Here is a 24980-nt window from a genome sequence, read left to right on the forward strand (position 1 = left end):
TTTTATATCTCAGACTCTTTTCCTCCCCTTAAATCACTAAGTAATAGATAGATCTTATTTTTTAGCAAAATTTGAAACGATTTGAAATCATTAAAGTTCGTGAATACTTTTGAACAACTTTTAATGACTAAATAATTGTGAAATTTTGATTCCTAGAGAGATTTATAATGATTCAAAAGTACTTAATCTTTTTCAATACTTCAAAATAGTTTTTAATCACAAAAAAAATTTTTCTAATCGGTAAAACTTTTTAATTTTTATTGAGAATTCAGAAAGATTAAAAAACATTAAAATTTTTTAAAAATCTTTTCTAACCATTTTTCTTAATCATAGAATAAAAATTAAAAATGCGTAGTCGGATAATCAAGAAATTAGTACGCGCATTTTTTCAGTTTCATTATTTTAAATAACTAATTTATTTATTTAAAATTTATAAATTTTACTCGTCTTCCAGTGTAACCAACATCATTTTTTTAGGGCCAGTTTTTCAAACCGGGTTTATTTTTATTCGCATTTAAATTAGTAATATACCTATAGATATACTAGCAATATTAATTCAAATCCGAGTTAAGGGTCGCCAGTACTAAACGAATTTTCGAATTTTACTGTTCTAATTACATTTTGAATAATTACGTCACTCGAATGATGAAAACCTTCCGAAAAAGTTTGGCTTTCACATTTTTTCGGAAGCTATAAAAATTTCTGTAGTAACAATTGATTAATAAATGAAAAGAAAAGTAAAATTCAAAAATTCGTTTAGTACGGTCCAGCCTTAAAAATAAACCCGGTTTGAAAAACTGGCACTCAGCGTTATCATTTCATTGAAAACTCGGCCAATTGCTTCAGGAAAGCTGATTGGTAGACCGTAATTTTTCCCTAGAAGGGGACCAGCGACAAATTTAACATTTAGATGGTTGACCCAACCCCTTCCTGAACCTCTCTAATCTAGTAACCTTGAAATACCAGTTCCCAGTACCAGGCATCAATGCTCCAAGCTGTAGTGGTTCTCACACTCACGGTCTCAACAATCTCTCCAGTGTGTAAACGGACTTTGTGGCTAATTTCAGGATCAGGATAGTCTGAGTTTAATCTCCGTGTATATGCATATCCTGAGTGCGTCACCGTGTATTTTACCAGTATGACGTTAAATTATTTCTTAATATTTTATTTTCATGTTTTTAAAACCTTTTATAATTTTACAGAAACTCACCTAAATTACTACTGATATATATATATACTTACAAATTTACTAAAAAAAAGTGTAGTTTGTAATAAATAATGTTCGTAATTTATTGTGGTAGAAAAATAACCATTTTCTGACGGTTGTTTTCCATGACATTTCGTAAATTCAACACTGGACGTCAGCTCACTCGAGTCAGTTTCAGTTCTTTGGATACCAACTGTTTAGTGAAGTTTCCATGTATATTCAATGTATGAGCTATGCACTGTAAAGGCGTTGGCGATTTCATCAAGTGTGGTTACATTAACGTTATTATTTGTGATCAATTTAATGGTAGAAAATTACCGTAAATATTAATCATTATTTAATCAATTAATACTTTTTGTGATTATAAGTTTACATGGCATTAGATATCGATATTATATGTCTTATTTAAATCGGCAACAGTTTATACTCGTATGGTGTTTGCTATGTTCTGCATGAAAAAAGTCATACTTTTGAATATTTTAGCAAATTAATTACATGCAAGTTTATTTAATATCATTAATAGAATTTTATAAATTAAATCATTTATTTATCGACATTATAAATTATAATTTCCTGTACAATTAAACGAGTTTTTTAAATATTTAAACATTCAGCAAATTGTTTAGAAAATTTCACTCAGTACAACTAATTATTAAGATATTTTAAATGTTTGCTGACTTTTTAAATTTAATTTAACCTATTAAACTTTTTAATTTGCTACGATATTTTATTTATTACTTTCGAAATCAACTTTATTAAATAAAATTCGCTCAGAATTTTAATCGATGTTGTTTTTTATTTTTATTTTATTTGTGTATAATTTAACAAGTTCAGTAATGATTTCATTTAATACTAAAAGTACCAGATATCTGACAGTTATATTGTCTATTTTTTTTTTTTTTAAATAAATTACTTGTGAACAGAGAAAAAATTTCAATAAGTTTTTTCCCACAAGTATTTTTCTTTGTTTATTTAAAATGATATTCAAGTTAGCCAAAGTCTAATAATTTTTCTTTTTTTTTTTTTTCAAAACGATAAATCATTCAAAATAAATTACACCTATAGTGTTTTCTAATTCTCCATACTGAGAGAAAAAAAAATAAAATTCAAGTAATTATTTTTCTTGTTTCGATAAATACTCAACCCTGATTAAAAATACTCACTGAAAAGTATTGAAAAAAAGATGAGAAGAATTTTTTTGAATAAATCCTATTCCACAAGGTTTTCATCTAGACATAAAATTAATACTTTTCAATTATATTGAATCTAAAAATAAAATAAGAATTTCTAAACTTCCAAAGAATTGAAAAAGATTCGAATAAATTGACAGTTTTCAATCTTTCTAAATCTTCCTCAATACCAAGATAGTTCCATATTTCGGGTTAAGAGTTGGATTGAAAAAGATTCAAATGAATTGACATTTTCAATCTTTCTGAATACTTCTCAATAACAAAATAATTTGACATTTCGGGTCACGTGTAGGATTGAAAAAAATTCAAATGAATTGACATTTTCAATCTTTCTGAATACTTCTCAATAACAAAATAATTTGACATTTCGGGTCACGTGTAGGATTGAAAAAAATTCAAATGAATTGACAGTTTTTAATCTTTCTGAAGTTCCCTCAATACCAAAATAGTTCCATAGTTCCAATTATGACTTGAATTAAAATAAATTAAAACGAATTCACATTTTCCAATCTTTCTGAATCTTTTTTCAATAGCAAAATAGTTTGAAATTGGAAGGTATTGAAATGATGAAAGATTGGATTCCTTTCAATACTCTTGAATTGCATTATAAGAATTTGAAAGTATTCAAATGATCGAAATTCCAATTCCATTTAATATTTTTCATAATCTCCGTATGGATTGAAATAATTTTCAATACTTTTCCATGAGTATTTTTAATCAGGGAAAATAAATTAATTTTTTTTTATATTAAATTGATAGTTCTTACTTTAAACAAACTATTGCTTCACTCTAGTAATAAATTTCTAGAAGCTAATTAAGCTTCTTAAATTACTCAAAGCAAGCAAATATTTTGACAATCGAGTTGATAAATTCTCAAATTCATGAGTGTAACTATAGCAGATATCAGAAAAATTTAAAATTATACGTATATAGAGTAAATAATTAAAGAAATAATATTTATAAAAAATGCACTTTTTAATTTTAAAATTTTTTAAATGCGCATTTTCAAAAAAATTTATTTTATCAATTATTTACTCTATTTATTCATAATTTTAAATTTGTCTGATGTCTGCTACATTCACACTCAATCAAATTTATTACTATCAAAAGCTTCACTAAAGCCATTATTTTATTAAAAATTAGAAAGAAATTGAATAAAGATATACTTAAAAATTACAAAAAAATTCTTGCACTCGGAAAATAATTTGGTTTTATAATAATATGAAATTTCTCATTGTTATTGATAAAAATATAAAATATATAAATTTTTTCGAGAGCTGATTTGAGATGACATCTTGATGATGACATTTTTCTTAGGGTACCAAACTATTCTGAACAATATTAAATAGAAAAAAGATATGTCTAGTAATATTTTTTTGACAAAATAAACTTTTTGTTAGTATTAAGCAATTAAATATAGCCGACCTCCTATAGTACTAAATTTTGTGGCCGAAAATTGCCAAAGTCAAATTACAACATTAGGAAAAAATTACGACTTCTCATCTTAGGTTTTTGTACTGGAAGATTCGTCAGATTTTTATCTATTTTATGCAATTTTTTATTTGACTTTGGCAACTTTACGCCACAAAGTTTAGTACTATGGGAAGTAGACTAATAAAATACTTGAATAAAGTATTTATTTAACTTGATTGAAAAAAATAAATGCTTGGCACTATTTAAGTAACTGAAATACTTGAATCAATCATTTTTCATTGAAAATGTACATTTTTTTCTCTCAGTGTAATTTTTAATGTCTAATATTTTCAGTATCATGTTTAAATTGCATGAATTAAAATCTTCATGAAGATAAAAAAAAATATGAACAGTTGGAAGATGGATGATCTAAATGAAGATAGTGGAAGAAAAAGAGGGTGGAGTGAGACCAAGTTGATATTGAGTAGTCCTCCACCAGCCTGCTCTTCTCCTTTCTTCAAAAATCTTTTTTATATTTCTAAAATTACTAATACTTGTTTTCACTTAAATCTTTAATTCCATATCTTTATGTTAATTTATATATTTTCATGTTTTACTTTAACGGACATACTTGCATATTCCATTCAATAAATGATAAATGAGTAAACTGTCAAGTGAAAATAATTAATTATTCTAGACATTATAACTGTAATACAAAATAATAAGTGTCTATTGACTTATGAATTTTTATTGATAATCATTTTGTTTAATTACATGGATCAATTATATTTTTTTTTACAGATGGACCTAATTTTTTACACTTGTCATTAAACCATTGACTGGATTATCTTCGATCAAAAAATGCATATGATAAAGGTTAGAAAATTTTGTTCTTAAATTTATCATATCCATTTATTATTATAAATATTTATTTAGGTAATAGTCTAGAAGTGGGGCTTCATATATTTTTCAAAGTTCCGAGTGTTTAAATTTTAAATTTCTATAAATAAACTTTCCACGTGTTTACACGCAGAGAATTTTTGAGCATAAGTTACCCACAAAATTTGGTACTGTAAGAACATCTAGCCAATAACTAAATTTTTACTATGTTGTTAGTAGAAATTGCATTTCATTTACATTCTATCGAGTAGTACATTTTACAATGTGCATGGGAAAAATTTAGACATTTTCACATGTCCTCACAGTATCGTATTTTTTGGGTAATTTTTACTAAAAATTTCTCTGCGTGTAGTTAAATGTGGGATTAAATTTTCTGGCCTTAGTTTTGTCTATAATACATGATATCTATTTAAACTTTGCACCTAAACGGTAAAAACCTGACCAAAGTATCATGAAATTTCACAAATCTTCCATAGTAAAATTTTACATGTATAATAATAATTTTCATATAAAGCTGTAAGATGAATGGTGGAGTTTCAAAGGTTGATCTAAGAGTTACAATTATTTTGAGCACTTGAGTACTTCAAAATTGGCATATTTCTGTTATTTCATTAATTTTACGGTGCACAACATCTCATTTTGTACAGCGATGTAAGTAGTTTGGACAGTATTCGCTTCCCTTTACCAGTATAGTGCTTAGCAAAGCCCGCTACAGGGTTTTTCATGTGTTTAAGGTACCCGCGGATAATAAGGCCTGTCAAGTAATAAGGCCTAAGTGACAGAAATGATATTTAAAATAACCGCCTCCGCTAAAGGCTACTCTAGTAGAAGGATCTTGCATAGAGATGTTACGACAAGTTTATAGAGTCCCGATACCACGTTCCCTGTCTTCTATATTTCATCATCCATCATATGATGTCGTAGCGCAGCAGAAATTATAAAAAACAATCTAGCCTTCTGTCTTTAAAAAGTATTGTTCCTAAATTTAAGTGATGATTCATCTCTAATACCAATTTTATTAAGTATAATTAAACTATTTCAGTTTGTTTAACCCGTAGGCCTTATTACCCTACCGTAGTAAAATAAGGCCTATTCGTATGGTTTTCGTAAAAGTTTAATTTTTTGTTTGTTTGTGGTATAAATTACCATTACTTCATTATATTTTATGGCTAATGTATTGAAATAAAGATTAATGATACATTTCGATAATTAAATGCAATATTTTCGATTCTATTTAAAATATCCCTTAGCTAGGCCTTATTACCCGCCGGTACTTTATTTCGATTTCTATAGGTGGCCAACATGGTCTGACTTTACTATGACACCATAGCCGGAATGTGGTGCTCTAAATATATGGTAAAATATATAAAACACCGTGCAAAATATATAGTAAACAAATTTCAGGGACTTGGGATTAGTTTTTCTCCAACCTGTAAATAAACAAACAAATAAATCTATCGTTGACTTTGAGGGCAGTCTTAGCCAGTGCCGCGTTTTTAATATACAAAATGACCTTGAACAGTCAACCATATTGAAATTTAATTGATCAATTTAGAAAAAAAATGAAGCACTAGTTGAAAATATGCCCACGCAGTTAAAATTTCGCTGTGATAGATTTAAAATAAATTACTTACGGCTGTCATCAGTTAAGAGTTAAATGGAACTTGATAAATAAATTTCATCGAAATTTTCATGTCATGATGATAATTCAAACTGTCATGTTTTGTTGGCTAAAATTTACTTACCAAATTTTGTTTTATTTCTAATTAATAACAACTGTAAATTAATATTATCATTATTATGATTTTTTTCAAATTTATATTCTATCGAAATTTTAACTAAGGTGGCATGTCTTCAACTAGTACTTAATTTTATTTCTAAATTGATCAATTAAACTTTAATATCGTTTTAATACTTCAAAACCGTCGGATATATCAAAAAAGTGAACGGTATCACCTAAAAATACCATTAATTATACGCTAAATATGTTAGCAGAATATTAGTGAATTATTTTCGAAATCATTCGTAGATTAAATTAGGTTTTGTTAAAATTAATAAAATAAAAATAAGTTATTTTTATTGGAAAATACACTTATAAAAAAATATTATTGATTACTCAATACTTTATTATAATACAGATATTTTTTCCATCTAGACGGATAGTGACAGATTGAATAAAAAGATTCCATCAGGCATGTCAAATAATCAACTGGTCGATTCATGTCTGTAAGTATTTATTATATATCTAACTAAATTCCTCATTTGTTTTTATTTATATCCCCGATTAAAAACTCCGATTGTATCCTATTGAAACTCAATCGGATTTAAGTCGGAATGCATAAAATATTATTTTCCATTTGGATCTAATTTAATCCGATTTTAATATTTTAATCGGAAAATTTTATATACTTTTTCTTTTGCTATTATTTACCGATTGAAACTTTTCAACCAGATCGAATCAGAGTTTTTAATCAGGGATTTGGTAATGGGGGTGGATCTTGATAACATTTTCTTAATAAATCAATACAATTTCTCCTGAAAGAAACTATAATAACATTTGGCTATTGATTTTTCTTCTCTTTTTTATGCGCTATGTACATTTAATACTAAAAAAAAAATAGTGTTTCACAAAAACTTATTCTATGAAACGATAAGTTTTTTCGAGTCTCATGAAAATTTGTTGTTTTAACATATTTTTCACAATATCAGCATCCAAGCTTCAAATTTCAGTGTCTTTACAGCCAGTCAAAACGAGCTAATTTCAGTCTAATGCCGCGACTGAATTTTAGCAAACGCGTTAATTACGAATGCCTTGAGACAGCGGGCAGAAACTAAATTGTTCCCTTGGGAAGAAACAAATATTGTTTCTGCCCGCCGACTGAAGGCATTTGCAATTTAAACTCTGACACTTGTTATTTGTTTAATAACAATTTCAGTTCATTAATATTATTTACGTAAATGACAATTCTGACTTTGTGATTAAGTTTTATAAAAACTAGTATAAACAATAAATAGAACTGATAGTTTCTGCTTAATTATAAATTGCGAATCACAATTTACGCTTACACTAATAGTTGATGACATAATTGGTCTTAAATTATCTTGTTCCTGACTGGCTGCTGACTCTGAAACTTTAGGTTCCAATGTGGGTAATCATGAAAAATCAAGTGTGTGACAGGATGAAACAAAATTTCAGACTACGGGTGATGTCAGCCTTCGCCTACGGCTTGGGCAGTCAACTTCACCCTGGTCTGACGTTGTTTTACCCCTTGCCACACAATAAACTATTAAGAACCTTCCCCAAAAATCAGCTAGATAAAAAATTTTTACGGGGTCGCTCACGTATTTCGAAAATTACAAAAACGATTGAAATCTCAATTGAAAATCACACCATAAATTAAAAAATAAAAAAAATTAGTTTGTTATAGTATTACAGAGCTTTGACTAGAAGAACTGGAGAAATTTGATAAAATTCTGTATAAATTATAGTTTCAAATAAAAATTTTATCAAACATGATTTCGAGTAGTAAATTTAACAGTTTAAAATGTGCTTTTAACTAAACTTTTGGTAATTTCCTGAAATACTTGTTTGATTTTAATTTCATTTTCTGTGTAATCTACACAGGAAAAAAGGATTTTTTGGCTCAAGAAAATTTTTTTCTCACACCCCGAGAAAATTCTTGTTTTCAATTCATACTGCAAAAAATTTCTTAGGGCAAGTAGAATTTTTTTACACCCAGAAATTCTTTTTTTTTTGTGCAGAACTAAAAAAATGAATACCTTGAGAAATTTGACTGGGTGGGTTATTTATAATCATGTGTGTGTATGTCTTTATAAATAGTTCGATGCTTAAAATTTTATCATAGGCTGGTAAATCGAAGAATAGAGCAGAGACAAGAACACAACATAACGCGTATCGAAATAAAACAGAGGTGACTAAGTTTACTAATACTAATACTCTTTTGCATGAATAAATGTACGATATGTTTTATTACTCTAATCTTTCTTTATTTAAAATAATTTAAACAAAAATTTCGATGACTTTAAATAAAAAACATTTTTGTTTTGATGTCAAAAGAAGAAATTATTTCATGCTAAAAGCAATTGGATGTTAATTGATTAATTATATGTATTTCATCAACTTTAGTGGCCCAAATGAAACAGATTATCATGCCAGTAATGGACAACCGGAAACGCATTCCGTACACTCGTCTCAATTGTCTGTACAAGATGATCCTTTGGGCGTGAGGGCGCATAATCAACAAACATCTCAACATGTATGAAATATTAAATCATATCTAAAGGCCTATCCATTTTTTACTTTAAATCAATCGATATGATCCTTGATTAAAAACTCCGATTAAATCCAATTAAATCTCAATTGGACTTCTATCAGTAGATTCAATAGGAAACAAACATTCAATCAGAATTGCTTGGGAGTGTTCCAAATATCCAATTAACTTTCAATCGGATTCATTCAAAACTTTCGGATGAGAATTTCCAATCGGATTCCATAGGACTTTTTAATCAGGGGAATTTCAATTGAACTTAATCGGAAAAAAATATTTATTATTTTCTGATTAAATCCGATTGAATCGATTAAATTCGGTTTATTTTCCGATTTTCGATCAACTTTCAATCTGATTCATTCTGAACTTTCTGATTAAATCCAATTAGAATTTTCCAATTAGATCCTATCGATGTTTTCAATCAGGGATTGTAAATAATTATTCGTTTAATCTTTCAGATGACGTCTGTTACTAAAGTTATTCGTGAAGTATCACACGTAGCTTCAGAAGCAGGAGGAGTTAATTATATTCCTGTGCCACTAATGTCGCAAGATTATTCTCATGGGAATCCCTGTTATGCCGCTGATCCATACATGGTCAATTTTGATCATTATGATTCTTACGTAGGATATAATGCTCAGTCAGATTATCCATCACATAGCGCATATGCATCGGATTCACGTTCACCCCATAGCCCACATAGTCCATCAGAACATAGTCGTACAACACCACCACATGGTAGCTATCAAATATATATATATATATATATGGATCGTTCTACAAAAAAATCATTTTTTCGAACCCTTACTTCTACCAATCTTTTGAAATTTTGCGGTTATTATCCTCATAAGAATAATGACTCACTAAAAATTTTGGCTCGTTATTTAAAGTCATTTCGTTGCAATCATTTCTTTAATTTGTCGATTTTTTTTTTCTAACTTTTTCATTAATTTTTCTAAGTAAGGTAAGTGACCCCTCTATCGGCCAGACCCCCTTCATCGGCCACTTAGTCGAAGAATCGATATATTTCCATCATAAGTACGTATTCATGCATAAATAGTTTTTAAAAAAAAAAGTAAAATTAATCTAGTTTAGATTAAACATACTCTGATTCATTCTATAATTAAATTATTTCATTAAATTCATTTTATAATTAAAAAAAAAATAGTAGTGCGTCAGATGCGATTTCTGGTGATTTCTCATCAGGTTGGTTGAGGTTTCTTGTTTTTTCAATAACCTATTACTAATTAAAGATAATAATAAAAGTCCGATTTTTTTTTTGTAATCTCATTAGCTCGTTTCATAGTAATTTTAGGAGTTAAAAATTTAATGATTTTTGCCTAATTTATATTAAAAATAGGGTAGCTGAATATAGATACAAGAAAATTACCTCTGTATGCATTATCGGCCACCTTAGTTTTATTTTTTTTGAGGTTATCAGCATTTTTATGCAAAATAGTCAATTTAATTTGTTAATGTCAAAATAAATAAACAAATTGATTAAGTTATATTTCAAAATAAATATAAATATTTAGAATAAATGTAAATAAATTAAATACATCCGATGAGCTAAAATTTTATCTATAAGGTGGCCGATAAAGGGGGTCTAGGCAGGCCGATAGAGGGGACAGCTAGGCTGATATAGGGGACATCAGGAATTGAAGTTATTTTCATTTATTATTCAATTTCTAGTAAATATTTTTACATAGATTTTTTTTGGATTTGAAGTTAAATGTATAATCTTCAAGGTTCTATCACTGTTTTATACATGAATTGGTTTTTTATATTTTAATTCTTAATTCGAAAAAAAAATACGCTTAACTGGCCGATAGTCACTTACCTTAGATTAAATTTTTATAAAAATAAAAGCAATGCAGTTTTTTTTAATTGAAAAAAAAGTTTCTTTTTTATCCCAAATTTTAATGATTTTAATTATATAAAATGTGTCATTTCGATAATAAAAATTTTTTTTTTAAACTCGAAATATATAAAATAATTATTGTAATTAATGATATTTTGATACTATCAGAATATATGCGAAAAGGACCTTCATATGTTGATGGTGGATACAATGACATGGGTCCAGTACTCAATCCCGCATTGCAAGATCATTATCGAATAACACCGAGTCCAGGTGGTCCAGGAGACCAATATGGTTAGTCATATATTTTTGAATTAAAATTTTCGTCAATCATTTTCCATATCATTAAACATCATTTTGTTTAGTTTTTATTCTGAGTTGATAACATATATTTATTTAAGTATGTATCTATTTTGTAGCTGTATTTTTTTCCTTCTGTAGATCCTATCACCGATACGTGGAATATAGACGATTCTGGAGTACCTACACAACATTATAATGGTAAAAAAAAAAAAAAAAAATGAATCGTCTCAAAAATACTGGGCATTAAAATCATTTTTCATTTTTACATGAATAATAATATCTTATATTTCGAAATAAAAATATGAGCTGTAATATTTGTTATTAAGAATTTTGAATTTGTTTTAATTTTTAGATGAAAACAAAATGGCGTATGGTTACGTATCACCATCTCCGTACGGACCAGTATCTTACGGGCCTAATATAGGAGTAGTACCAGTTCCACTTGGAAGCGACGGGCCTTCCTATGATGATTCTCATCCTGTTACACTGCCTGGAAATTTAGCACCGGGTATTTTTGAAGATGATGTACACCTTCAGCGATTGCAAACACGGCATTCAGTGCCTGGGATGGTCAGCCCATTGGGTGATGATCCAAAGTCAATGCGTTGGAGAGATCCGAATCTTTCGGAAGTTATTGGTTTCCTTAGCAATCCAAATAACATCATAAAGGCGAATGCTGCTGCGTATTTGCAACATCTTTGTTACATGGACGATCCCAATAAACAAAAAACACGGAGCTTGGGTGGTATTCCTCCATTAGTCCAGTTATTAGATAATGAAAGTCCTGACGTATACAGGAATGCGTGCGGAGCATTACGAAATCTTTCTTATGGCCGTCAAAATGATGAAAATAAACGAGCGATTAAAAATGCTGGTGGTGTACCAGCGTTAATTAGTTTGTTGCGTAAAACTTCTGATGCTGAAATAAAGGAATTAGTGACTGGTGTACTTTGGAATTTATCATCATGTGAAGATTTGAAAAAAGCAATTATCGATGACGGTGTTACTCTCGTAGTTAACAATATTATTATTCCCCACAGTGGATGGGATCCAAGTGCTTCCAATGGCGAAACTTGTTGGTCAACTGTATTTAGAAATGCATCTGGTGTCTTGAGAAATATATCAAGTGCTGGTGAATATGCAAGAAAAAAATTACGTGAATGCGATGGCCTCGTTGATGCTCTTTTGTATGTCGTACGATCTGCTATTGAAAAATCAAATATCGGAAATAAAATTGTCGAAAATTGTGTTTGCATTTTACGAAATTTAAGTTATCGTTGTCAGGAAGTTGAAGATCCTAATTATGATAAACATCCTATTCAATCAGTTGTACAAAATCGTATAACAGCTCCTGTGAAAGGTAAAAAAATTATATTTTCTAATAACTTTAATCATAAAATACCTTAAGCAATAGTTAGGTAATGTGATATATTTTATATGATCAAGGTGAAAATTTAGGCTGTTTTGGCGGAAGTAAAAGGAGAAAAGATGGACAACCACCGCAGAAAGAAGTAACGACATCTAAGTCAGTCAACACTCGAACTGAACCAATTAAAGGAATGGAACTTTTATGGCAGCCTGAAGTAGTTCAATGTTATCTCAGTCTTTTACAAACTTGTTCAAATCCTGAAACCTTAGAAGCAGCTGCTGGAGCGCTACAAAATCTCGCTGCATGTTATTGGCAACCAAGTATTGAAATTCGTGCTGCTGTGAGGAAAGAAAAAGGCCTACCAATTTTAGTTGAGTTACTGCGAATGGAGGTAATTTTAATTACACAAACGTCAATGTCGATACTTAAATTGTCCAATCACAGTAATTGTCTTTACTATTTTTTAGGTCGATCGGGTAGTTTGTGCTGTAGCTACAGCTCTCCGAAATCTTGCTATTGACCAACGTAATAAAGAATTGATTGGTAAATATGCCATGAGGGATCTGATTCAAAAACTACCATCTGGTAACAATCAACATGACCAAGGAACAAGTGATGACACAATTGCTGCTGTACTCGCAACGTTAAATGAAGTTATTAAACGAAATGCTGAATTTTCAAGGTCACTATTGGATGCTGGTGGTGTTGAAAGATTAATGAATATTACAAAACAACGGCAAAAATATACTGCACGTGTCTTAAAATTTGCTGGTAATTTCATAACTTTATTTTTTTTTTAACTCCCGCCGGGTCGTTCCATCTCTAATCGACCAATATTCGCAATCGACCTATTTCAATTTTGGTGAAATTTGGTGGAAAATTTTCCTTTATTATAAAACGAAGTTCTACCAAAAGAAAAAAGTTTTTTTCAAAGGAGATTTTTTAAAAATTTCGAAAACTATTATAGCCACAAAAAAAAATCGGAAAAATGGTTGACCCTGCGGGCCAGTCCCGAAATTTCCTACTGTTTTCGAGCTCAAAGAGCTTTGAGCTTGGCAACACTTTTAAAAACATTGATGTTTTCAAGCTTGAAAATTTTTAAATTGAAAATAAAAAAACTTGGAAAAATTCTGAGAAACGTTTTTGACGGAGTAGAAAATGAGAAAAAATCTTCAGTCAAATCGAAGGTGGTCGGGTTCCAAAATGGTCGATTTGGCGTGTAATGTCCCAATAATAAAGATACATTTTTTACCAAAATTCAAAAATTCACATTTTGAAAAAAAAAAAAAAACAAGAAAATAAATAAATAAATAGAACAGTTTTGAAAATTTAAAGATCCGTACAAGGTATTATAAAAAAAAAAATTGAGCCAACAATTTAATGTTGATCGTCAATTTCGACGATATTCAAAAATTCCAAATTCTACAAATTCGGAATTTTCGAAATACATTATTTTTCATAGCCTCAAGTATCCTCTTTCAAACGGACCCAAACATTTGTTTTGTAGCCATAATAGTTTTCGAGATATTTAAAAAATAAACTTGAAAAACTGTAAAAATAGTGAAATTTTACTTTTGAAAAAAAATTTTTTCATTTGGTAGAATTTCGTTTTACGATAAAAGAACACTTCCCACTAAATTTCATAGAAATTGAAAAGACTAGATTGCAACCATTGGTCGATTTGACATGAAATAAAAATTTCCAAAAAAAAGGGCAAGTTATCTGTTTCGTTGACCTTTCAAGGTCCAAGGAATCATTCGTTTGTAAACTAATTTTTGTCGTACTAGTCACTTTTCAGATTTACAGCTCAAGAAGCGCGAAAACAGCGGGAACTAACAACCGTTTTCAAAATTTCTTTTTGATTTTATGCTTTATTTAATAATTAATATTTAATTTCAAGGTCAAGTACTATTTACAATGTGGCAGCACACAGAATTACGAGAGGTTTATAAGAAACATGGTTGGAAAGAAGCTGATTTTGTAACTAAGACAGTAGCAGCGCGTAATTCTGGACTCAATTCGCCTAATAATGCAAACAGGTAAGAAGATAAACAGCTGTAATTAAAGTACTTGTTAGTGAAAAATTTCAAAAAAAAAAACTTATCAGAGAATACCATGATTATATACACATTATAGTTATGATTTCAGCACATTAAATAGACCAATGGCAAGTCAAGGAAGCACAAGATATGAAGATCGAACAATGCAAAGATCGAATATGAATTCAAATAATGTTGGATGGCAAGCAGCTTATCAACCGGTAAATATTACTTAGTAGCCAATAGAATTTGACTTGTGTGTAACATTTGAACAATTTTAGAGTATTTACTATTTTGATCTAGACTTTGATATTCTTTTATGATGTCAGCATCAAAACTTAAAGTTTCAGTGTCTCTGCAGTCAGTCGAAATGAGCTAATGTCAGTTCATTGCTGGGAACAAATATTAACAATCGGAAAAATTGCGAATGACCAGTCAGTGGGAAGAAACAAATAATGTTTCTGCTCACCGACTAAAGGCATTCGCAATTTAAGGTAGTTGTCGGGTGATGGGCATAGTGTCAGAAAGTTTTAAATTTTTTTATACTTATTAAGGGTATTAAGATTCAATTACCATTAAAATTTGAAGTTGATTGACCATCTCTAATTTGAAGTATTTATAATCAAAGTTCGGATCATTAACATTGCGACCAATGAGGAGTACGCGTTTCAAGTTGCGTTCGTGATTCTAATAAAAAAACTAACAGTCAGAAACTTTTGAAAAACTAACAGAAAATTAATGAATTTGTCCTGAATTTATTTAAAAAAAAAAATAAGTTTTCACCATCTCATTGTTGAGATATAGCAACGCAAAGTTCAACAATAAATGAAAAAAAGGCCATTCGGCAGCCGAAATGGAAGTAGATTTCTCATTGTTTAATTTTTTTCACTGTTAAAATAAAAGTTGATAATAAAATCAAATTTTTTTTTACATTTTCTTAAAAATTCTTAAAACAAAAGAAATCCAAAAATTATAAGTATAATGCCAAAAATTGAAGCTAACTAACTGAGCTTCAGAAGAATTTTTGATAATGCACTATATGTTTTGATTTGACGTTATTTAAAGATTCGTATGCATATATTCAAACTATTGGACCAATGGTATTCCGGACCCTATTCGAAAAATTATGAAAGATTATGGTTTTAGGGCTCGAGAATTCTACCATAAGGACAAAGCCGATAATTTGCTTTCAATGAAATCTACTAATAAAATATTCTAAGATTAAAAATTGATTGCGATACATCAAAGTGTCATACTTGAAATTAGTACTAATATTTGAAATAAAAAACCTATTAGAATATCGAACGACGAGTAGATATAGAGAATATTATCATCATAACTAATGTTAATCTTGTTATTGATATATCATATCATTTATACACTGTCGATAAAACAAAATTATATATACCCACTGAATTGAGATGTATGGATTTTATAAGTGTCACACTGCGATTATATGAATTTAAGTAGCTCCATGAATGTACTAAGGAGTAGGAGAACTAATGCAATAGCAAAATTTCATTGAATGAATGGTAAAATAAGTAATTCCAGTGGTCTAGGCATATATATAGGCATGAAAATTAAAGCTTATTCAAAGAGCTTTCAGATGGATTTGATGTAAAGTCGATAAGTTATCACATTCAAAAGATATTGAAGGAAGAATAAATAAAAATATATGAATTTTGGACATTTTGAAAATTTAGAAATGCTATAACTTCTAAACTAATGGACCAATTGAGCTCATTTTCAAACTCGAACAAGGTAGTCACCCACAAAATACGTATACTAAGTTTCAAGGTGATCGGTGTGAAATTGTGGCTATGATCAAAGTGAAAACCCGCATAAAATTAGTTTTTATAATATTTTGTAAATGTTCAAAACCATTTATCTACTAGAAAAAATGGTCAAATTAATGAGCTGTATAGTCAAAATTGTAGGCAATCGGACGAGCTTTCACATAGAACAAACGAAAATAAGCTATATCTTACCGTTCAGAAGTTACATCCAGTTAGAGCAGCAAACAAATTTTTTTTGAAAATTTTGCAAAATTTCAATTAACTATAACTTCTAAACTTATTGGCCGAAATGGCTCATCTTCGAACTCATTCAAGGTAATCGTCCATAGAATAAGTATACTAAGTTTCATTAAGATCGGTGTAGAATTGCGGATGCTATCGTTGGAGAACGGCGCGTTATATTATATATATATATATATATATATATAAATACATATATAAACTTTTGAACTGAATGTATTTCCTGACTCAGCTCGTCGAGCTGAGTTGAGAGGTAGCAAAATTTTTCAAAAATTCCATCATGAGGACAAATACAATAGTTAGATTTTTATGAAATCTACTAAAAATTTCATTGAATGAATGGTAAAATAAGTAATTCCAGTGGTCTAGGCATATATATAGGCATGAAAATTAAAGCTTATTCAAAGAGCTTTCAGATGGATTTGATGTAAAGTCGATAAGTTATCACATTCAAAAGATATTGAAGGAAGAATAAATAAAAATATATGAATTTTGGACATTTTGAAAATTTAGAAATGCTATAACTTCTAAACTAATGGACCAATTGAGCTCATTTTCAAACTCGAACAAGGTAGTCACCCACAAAATACGTATACTAAGTTTCAAGGTGATCGGTGTGAAATTGTGGCTATGATCAAAGTGAAAACCCGCATAAAATTAGTTTTTATAATATTTTGTAAATGTTCAAAACCATTTATCTACTAGAAAAAATGGTCAAATTAATGAGCTGTATAGTCAAAATTGTAGGCAATCGGACGAGCTTTCACATAGAACAACCGAAAATAAGCTATATCTTACCGTTCAGAAGTTACATCCAGTTAGAGCAGCAAACAAATTTTTTTTGAAAATTTTGCAAAATTTCAATTAACTATAACTTCTAAACTTATTGGCCGAAATGGCTCATCTTCGAACTCATTCAAGGTAATCGTCCATAGAATAAGTATACTAAGTTTCATTAAGATCGGTGTAGAATTGCGGATGCTATCGTTGGAGAACGGCGCGTTATATTATATATATATATATATATATATAAATACATATATAAACTTTTGAACTGAATGTATTTCCTGACTCAGCTCGTCGAGCTGAGTTGAGAGGTAGCAAAATTTTTCAAAAATTCCATCATGAGGACAAATACAATAGTTAGATTTTTATGAAATCTACTAAAAATTTCATTGAATGAATGGTAAAATAAGTAATTCCAGTGGTCTAGGCATATATATAGGCATGAAAATTAAAGCTTATTCAAAGAGCTTTCAGATGGATTTGATGTAAAGTCGATAAGTTATCACATTCAAAAGATATTGAAGGAAGAATAAATAAAAATATATGAATTTTGGACATTTTGAAAATTTAGAAATGCTATAACTTCTAAACTAATGGACCAATTGAGCTCATTTTCAAACTCGAACAAGGTAGTCACCCACAAAATACGTATACTAAGTTTCAAGGTGATCGGTGTGAAATTGTGGCTATGATCAAAGTGAAAACCCGCATAAAATTAGTTTTTATAATATTTTGTAAATGTTCAAAACCATTTATCTACTAGAAAAAATGGTCAAATTAATGAGCTGTATAGTCAAAATTGTAGGCAATCGGACGAGCTTTCACATAGAACAAACGAAAATAAGCTATATCTTACCGTTCAGAAGTTACATCCAGTTAGAGCAGCAAACAAATTTTTTTTGAAAATTTTGCAAAATTTCAATTAACTATAACTTCTAAACTTATTGGCCGAAATGGCTCATCTTCGAACTCATTCAAGGTAATCGTCCATAGAATAAGTATACTAAGTTTCATTAAGATCGGTGTAGAATTGCGGATGCTATCGTTGGAGAACGGCGCGTTATATTATATATATATATATATATATATATATATAAATACATATATAAACTTTTGAACTGAATGTATTTCCTGACTCAGCTCGTCGAGCTGAGTTGAGAGGTAGCAAAATTTTTCAAAAATTCCATCATGAGGACAAATACAATAGTTAGATTTTTATGAAATCTACTAAAAATTTCATTGAATGAATGGTAAACTAAGTAATTCCAGTGGTCTAGGCATATATATAGGCATGAAAATTAAAGCTTATTCAAAGAGCTTTCAGATGGATTTGATGTAAAGTCGATAAGTTATCACATTCAAAAGATATTGAAGGAAGAATAAATAAAAATATATGAATTTTGGACATTTTGAAAATTTAGAAATGCTATAACTTCTAAACTAATGGACCAATTGAGCTCATTTTCAAACTCGAACAAGGTAGTCACCCACAAAATACGTATACTAAGTTTCAAGGTGATCGGTGTGAAATTGTGGCTATGATCAAAGTGAAAACCCGCATAAAATTAGTTTTTATAATATTTTGTAAATGTTCAAAACCATTTATCTACTAGAAAAAATGGTCAAATTAATGAGCTGTATAGTCAAAATTGTAGGCAATCGGACGAGCTTTCACATAGAACAAACGAAAATAAGCTATATCTTACCGTTCAGAAGTTACATCCAGTTAGAGCAGCAAACAAATTTTTTTTGAAAATTTTGCAAAATTTCAATTAACTATAACTTCTAAACTTATTGGCCGAAATGGCTCATCTTCGAACTCATTCAAGGTAATCGTCCATAGAATAAGTATACTAAGTTTCATTAAGATCGGTGTAGAATTGCGGATGCTATCGTTGGAGAACGGCGCGTTATATTATATATATATATATATATATATATATAAATACATATATAAACTTTTGAACTGAATGTATTTCCTGACTCAGCTCGTCGAGCTGAGTTGAGAGGTAGCAAAATTTTTCAAAAATTCCATCATGAGGACAAATACAATAGTTAGATTTTTATGAAATCTACTAAAAAGGCCATTCGGCAGCCGAAATGGAAGTAGATTTATCATTATTTGACTATTTTCACCTTTCCAATAAAAGTTAATAACGAAATAAAATTTTTTTTGACATTTTCTTAAAAATTCTCAAGATGATAAAACAAAAAAAATCAAAAAATTATAAGTATAGTGCCAAAAATTGAAGCTAACTAAATGAGCTTCAGAAGAATTTTTGATGATAATGCACTACATGTTTTGATTTGACGTTATTTAAAGGTACCTATGCATATATTAAAACTATTGGACCAATGATATTTCGAATCCTATTCGAAAAATTATGATAGATTATGGTTTTATTCCTCGAAAATTCTACCATAAGGACAAAGGCAATAATTTGCTTTCAATAAAATCCACTAATAAAATAATCTAAGATTAAAATTTGATTGTGATATATCAAAGTGTCATACTTGAAATTAGTACTAATATTTGAAATAAAAAGCCTCTTAGAATATCAAACGACGAGTAGATATAGAGAATAATATCATCATAACTAATGTTAATCTTGTTATTGATATATCATAAGTACACTGTCGATAAAACAAAATTGTATATACCCACTGAATTGAGATGTTTGAATTTTATAGGTGTCACACTGCAATAATATGAATTTAAGTAGCTCCATGAATTTACTAAGAAGTAGGAGAACTAATGCAATAGCAAAATTTCATTAAATGAATGGTAAAATAAGTAATTTCATTGGTCTAGGCACTGTATAGGCATGAAAATTAAAGCTTAATTGAAGAGCTTTCAGATAAATTTTATAGAAAGTCGATAAGTTATCACATCCAAAAAATATTGAAGAAAGAATAAGTAAAAATATGAATTTTGGACATTTTGAAAATTTTGAAATGCTATAACTTCTAAACTAATCAACCGATTGAGCTCATTTTCAAACTCGAACAAGGTAGTCACCCACAAAATACGTGTACTAAGTTTCAAGACGATCGGTTTAAAATTGTAGCTATAATCAAAGTGAAAACCTGCATAAAATTAGTTTTTACAATATTTTATAAATGTTCAAAACCATTTATCTATTAGAAAAAATGGTTAAATCAATGAGCTGTATAGTCAAAATTGTAGGCAATCGAACGAGCTTTCACATAGAACAAACAAACATAAGCTATCTCTTTCCGTTGGAAAGTTACATCCAGTTAAATGAGTAAACAAATTTTTTTTTGAAATTTTACAAAATTTCAATTAACCATAACTTCTAAACTTATTGGCTCATCTTCGAACTCATCCAAGGTAATCGTCCATAGAATAAGTATACTGAGTTTCATTAAGATCGGTGTAGAATTGCGGGCGCTATCGTTGGAGAACGGCGCGTTATATTATATATATATATATATATATATATATATATATATATATATATATATATATATATATATATATATATATATATATAAACTTTTGAACCAAATGTATTTCCTGACTCAGCTCGTCGAGCTGAGTTTAGAGGTAACAAAATTTTTCGAAAATTCCATCATGAGGACAAATACAATAGTTAGATTTTTATGAAATCTACTAAAAATATACATGTCGGTGAATTGGAAAAAAACAATCTGACAAGGTTGCATGCAAGTATACATAGTACAATTTGAGCGGTAAATTTAAACGCATACTCAGTACACTATACAGCACCTGGCAGAGCATATGTGACGTTGTCAAATTTTAATTTAAGAAAATGTTCAATGGTATTTGTGTATACGTATATATGAGTAGTGTGTAGGTAAACTTCTCACGGGTACAGTATCAAACAAAAGCAATGTCTCGTTTTAACTTCCACCTAACCTACTCTTACCGCGTATATGGCTCATAACTTTTTGACAATATTGCAGCAGGACAACTATCTTGAACTCTGATACTCATCATTTCTTCAATAGTAAAATTTCAGATCATTAATTTTATTTCCGTAAATGACAGTTCCAACTTTGTGATTAAGTTTTATAAAAATTAGTATGAATAATCAATAGTATTTATAGTTTCTGTTTAGTTATAAATTGCGAGTCACAATTTACGCTTACAATAATTATAATCAATTATAATTGATCACACCATTGGTCTTACAATAGCTTCTTTCTCACTGGATACTGACACTGAAACTTTAAGTTCTAATGCAGGTAATCATGAAAAATAAGGTGTGTGCGCAATAAAAAATATTATGTGTCGGTTAGATTGGTCCAAAAAAAAAAGTTTTTTGGCTATCATTCCAAAAGCTTCTCTAAGGTATAAAAAAAATTCCCTCTAAAGCGCAGCTTTATATCTCAATTCTCTACGAAGCTCAATGAAGTTGTATTTTGCCATTTAAATAACACGTCAAAAATTTTTTTTTACGTTTTCATCCGGTAAAACTACGAAAAAAATTTTTTTCTGTATTTTTCATCAATCATTCTTGTAGGAAATGTAATTCTCTACAAAAAAATATTGAAATAGTTTTTTCGTAATCCTAACGGTTAAAAAGTTATTGAGCTTTAAGTACTCGTTACTAAGTAAATTTAAAGGAAGATAGTTTTAGAGCAACTCTTTAATGGAATTGATACCATTACTAGATGATTTATTTAATTTTTATAGATTTTAAATAATTTTTAACTTTTTGAAAACTTTTTTGGTGACTGCATGTATTTATTTCAAAATTAATCAAACTCTAAACTGTTTATAATACACTGAAAGAAATTTTCTTCGAAAATTACCGTTATATTCACGGTAATCGTGAGATGAATGGCACGAGCTAATCATTTGTCGGTAAGTGAGATAATTTTCAACTTTTTTTCAACAAATTTTACCGTAGTCTACTGTAAATTTTATTCGGTTTTCGGTAAATTTTATGAAGTCTACCACAAAGTAAATAAATTTGTTCGTAATTTTTATTTCAAAAATGGTAATAAATAAAAGCGCCGCATTATGTCTCACGATTACAGTGAATTTAACAGTAAGTTTCAAAGAAAACTTCTTTCCGTGTAGTTAAAAAATTCAATAGTCGTTTATATAATTATGAATAATTTTTCTTATTACAATTTGGATATTTTTTCCTATGATCAGCAACTATTCGTAACAAATATTGTTTCTGTTCTTCATCTTTTGTCCCAAATTCATTATATTTTTCAATTAAAGCTAGTACTTGCGGATAGATACTGAATTTAATTTTCTTCATATCTGATTAAATTTTCTTTTATTGCGAATATTTAAAGCTTAATAACTTTTTACCCGTTAGGATTACGAAAAAACTAATTCAATACTTTTTTGTAGAGAATTGAATTCCCTACTAGAATAATTAACGGAAAATTCAGAGAAAAATTTTTTTCGTAGTTTTACCGGATGAAAATGTAAAAAAAATTTTTTTACGTGTTATTTAAATGGGAAAATATAAATGTATTGAGCTTCTTGAAGAATTAAGATATCAAGCTGCGCTTTGGAGGGAATTTTTCTCATACTTAAAAAAAGCTTTTGAGATAATAGCCCTTGAAAAAGAAAAAAAAATGTTTTTTTTGGACCACTCTAGTGTCTGTGTTAAAAATAGTCCGTGGTAAATTTTTGTGTTGATTATGTTGTGTTAAATCACCACATTCCACTGTGCTACTTTAAAATTTAAAATCGATTCACTATTTAACACTTTAAAAGTGTTACTTAGTATAGAAATAGATTATCAACATTTATTTAGTGCTGCTTTAAAATTAACACAATATTTATGTTTAAAACTCAATCGGTAGTCACGGAAGAATTAGTAAAATGAAAGTGAAATCAATATTTTATAAATGTCAATTTAACTTAAGAATTATTATTATTAATATATTTAATTTATCATTTACTAAAAGCTGGAATTTATATTATTCTAATAAAAAAAATCAGTTATAATTTTGAATTATTTCATACAATGTTAAAATTATTTTTTCGCTAAATACAAAAATGTACTTTTGGTTTTAAAAGAAATTAACTAATTTTCTCTACAACTTGTATGAAATATTACGTTAATTTATTTGAATCTTGACTCTAATTAAAACATTGTTTACTATAGTAAACAATATGATACATCAATATGATACGATGTATCAAAAAATAGCTGAATAATCGATAACCTCAAAATAATATATAAATCATATTTATTAAATACCCATCATACAAAAATAAAATAGTAAAAGTTTATATTTTTTTTGTGTCGCCGCTGAGATTTAAAAGGTATTGAATTCACTCATCGTATTAACCGCATTTTCTGTTGAAATTTTAAAAAATAGCACAAAATTTTCAAACATTGTGTGGACCGTCTCTTACACATATTATGTTGATTTTAACACAATATTTATTACTGTGTGACACACGATGAAACACGATTTCAGACTGCGGGTAATGTCACCTTTACCCTGGTCTGAAATCGTTTAATTTAACCCCTATTTAGCGGATCCGTATTACGGTAAATTACCGTAATTTACCGTATTTGGAAGAATTACGGAATTTTACGGTAAACCTACGGGGTTTCACAGCAAGAGCGTGGTACTTTTACCGTAAATTTGCAGTAAAAGAACGCTAATTATCCGTAAAATTGCGGCAAGCCTGCTGTATTTTACCGTAAAGTGAAGTATTGCTCTGTAAAAACTGTAAAAATAAAAAAAAATACGGTAATTACGGTAAAAATGCCACAAATTACGCTAAATTGCCGTATTTTACTGTAATTCACTCTAAAATACCGCAAACTAACACACTTTACGGTAACTTTACGGCTAAAATGCGGTAAATTACCGTAATTCAGATCCGCCAGAGAATTGTCACGCAATTTACTATTTTCTTCCAATTTAACTTTGTACTTTAATATCTCATAATTGCTATTATTTTATCAACAATTATTGATTATCATCAGTAACTTTTAAAGAGTTTTTAACTAATGAATAATTATTTACAGGGCTAATTAACTGCCGAAAACTTTTAATATCGGCTGATGTATTGCGTAGTATTTTGCAATATAAAAACTTTATCGTATGGAAGATATTAAACTTCACGTTAATAAAATATGGACTGAATAAATAAAATAAACTAACAGAACCTAAACTATATAAATCACGATAAATTAGACTTTTTCATTATTTATATTATAATTTTAAAAAATATATATAATCAATTTGTAGTACTATTGTAATAGCTAAATAGATTAAACTAGTAAGGTCATTATAACATAACATTGTCATGGCAGTTTTTAAATTATTTATTATCAAATACTCTAAAGCTTAAAAAAAAAAAATTAATTGAATATGAACCGAATGTTAAATGAGATCTTAGTAAAGCCAAATAAACCGAAAAATCAATTTGTTATAAAATCGTAAACATTGTATAATAATTCACGTATTAAGTATTTGAAATACATTTATAAACGTCCTAATGCTAATTATATATTCTTAGATTTATAGAAAATAGTATATATAAATATGTAAACATTATTACTAATATTATTATTATTATTATTATTATTATTATTATTATTATTATTATTA

The 24980-nt window shown here is 28.7% G+C and overlaps 1 protein-coding gene across 10 annotated transcripts; it reads left to right on the forward strand.

Moving 5' to 3' along the window:
• Positions 1-1116: 1116 nt before the first annotated feature.
• On the forward strand, positions 1117-24980 carry LOC130665748 (catenin delta-2). 10 transcript variants are annotated; one of them, XM_057466327.1, is made up of 14 exons: positions 1117-1136; positions 4612-4686; positions 6866-6936; positions 8577-8642; positions 8858-8987; positions 9458-9737; positions 11029-11154; positions 11302-11361; positions 11516-12523; positions 12610-12923; positions 13000-13303; positions 14433-14571; positions 14669-14792; positions 14916-15392. In XM_057466327.1, exons 2-14 carry the CDS (start codon positions 4672-4674, stop codon positions 14943-14945), a joined length of 2667 nt encoding a protein of 888 aa, XP_057322310.1. In that variant the 5' UTR covers positions 1117-1136; positions 4612-4671; the 3' UTR covers positions 14946-15392. The 10 variants fall into 10 exon arrangements, with proteins under 10 accessions (XP_057322310.1, XP_057322291.1, XP_057322329.1 ...); XM_057466308.1 differs by lacking the exon at positions 1117-1136 and adding an exon at positions 1375-1513; XM_057466346.1 differs by lacking the exons at positions 1117-1136; positions 14916-15392 and adding exons at positions 1381-1526; positions 24395-24980.

The sequence above is a fragment of the Microplitis mediator genome, chromosome 1 (assembly GCF_029852145.1).
Source record: "Microplitis mediator isolate UGA2020A chromosome 1, iyMicMedi2.1, whole genome shotgun sequence".
Taxonomy (NCBI): domain Eukaryota; kingdom Metazoa; phylum Arthropoda; class Insecta; order Hymenoptera; family Braconidae; genus Microplitis; species Microplitis mediator.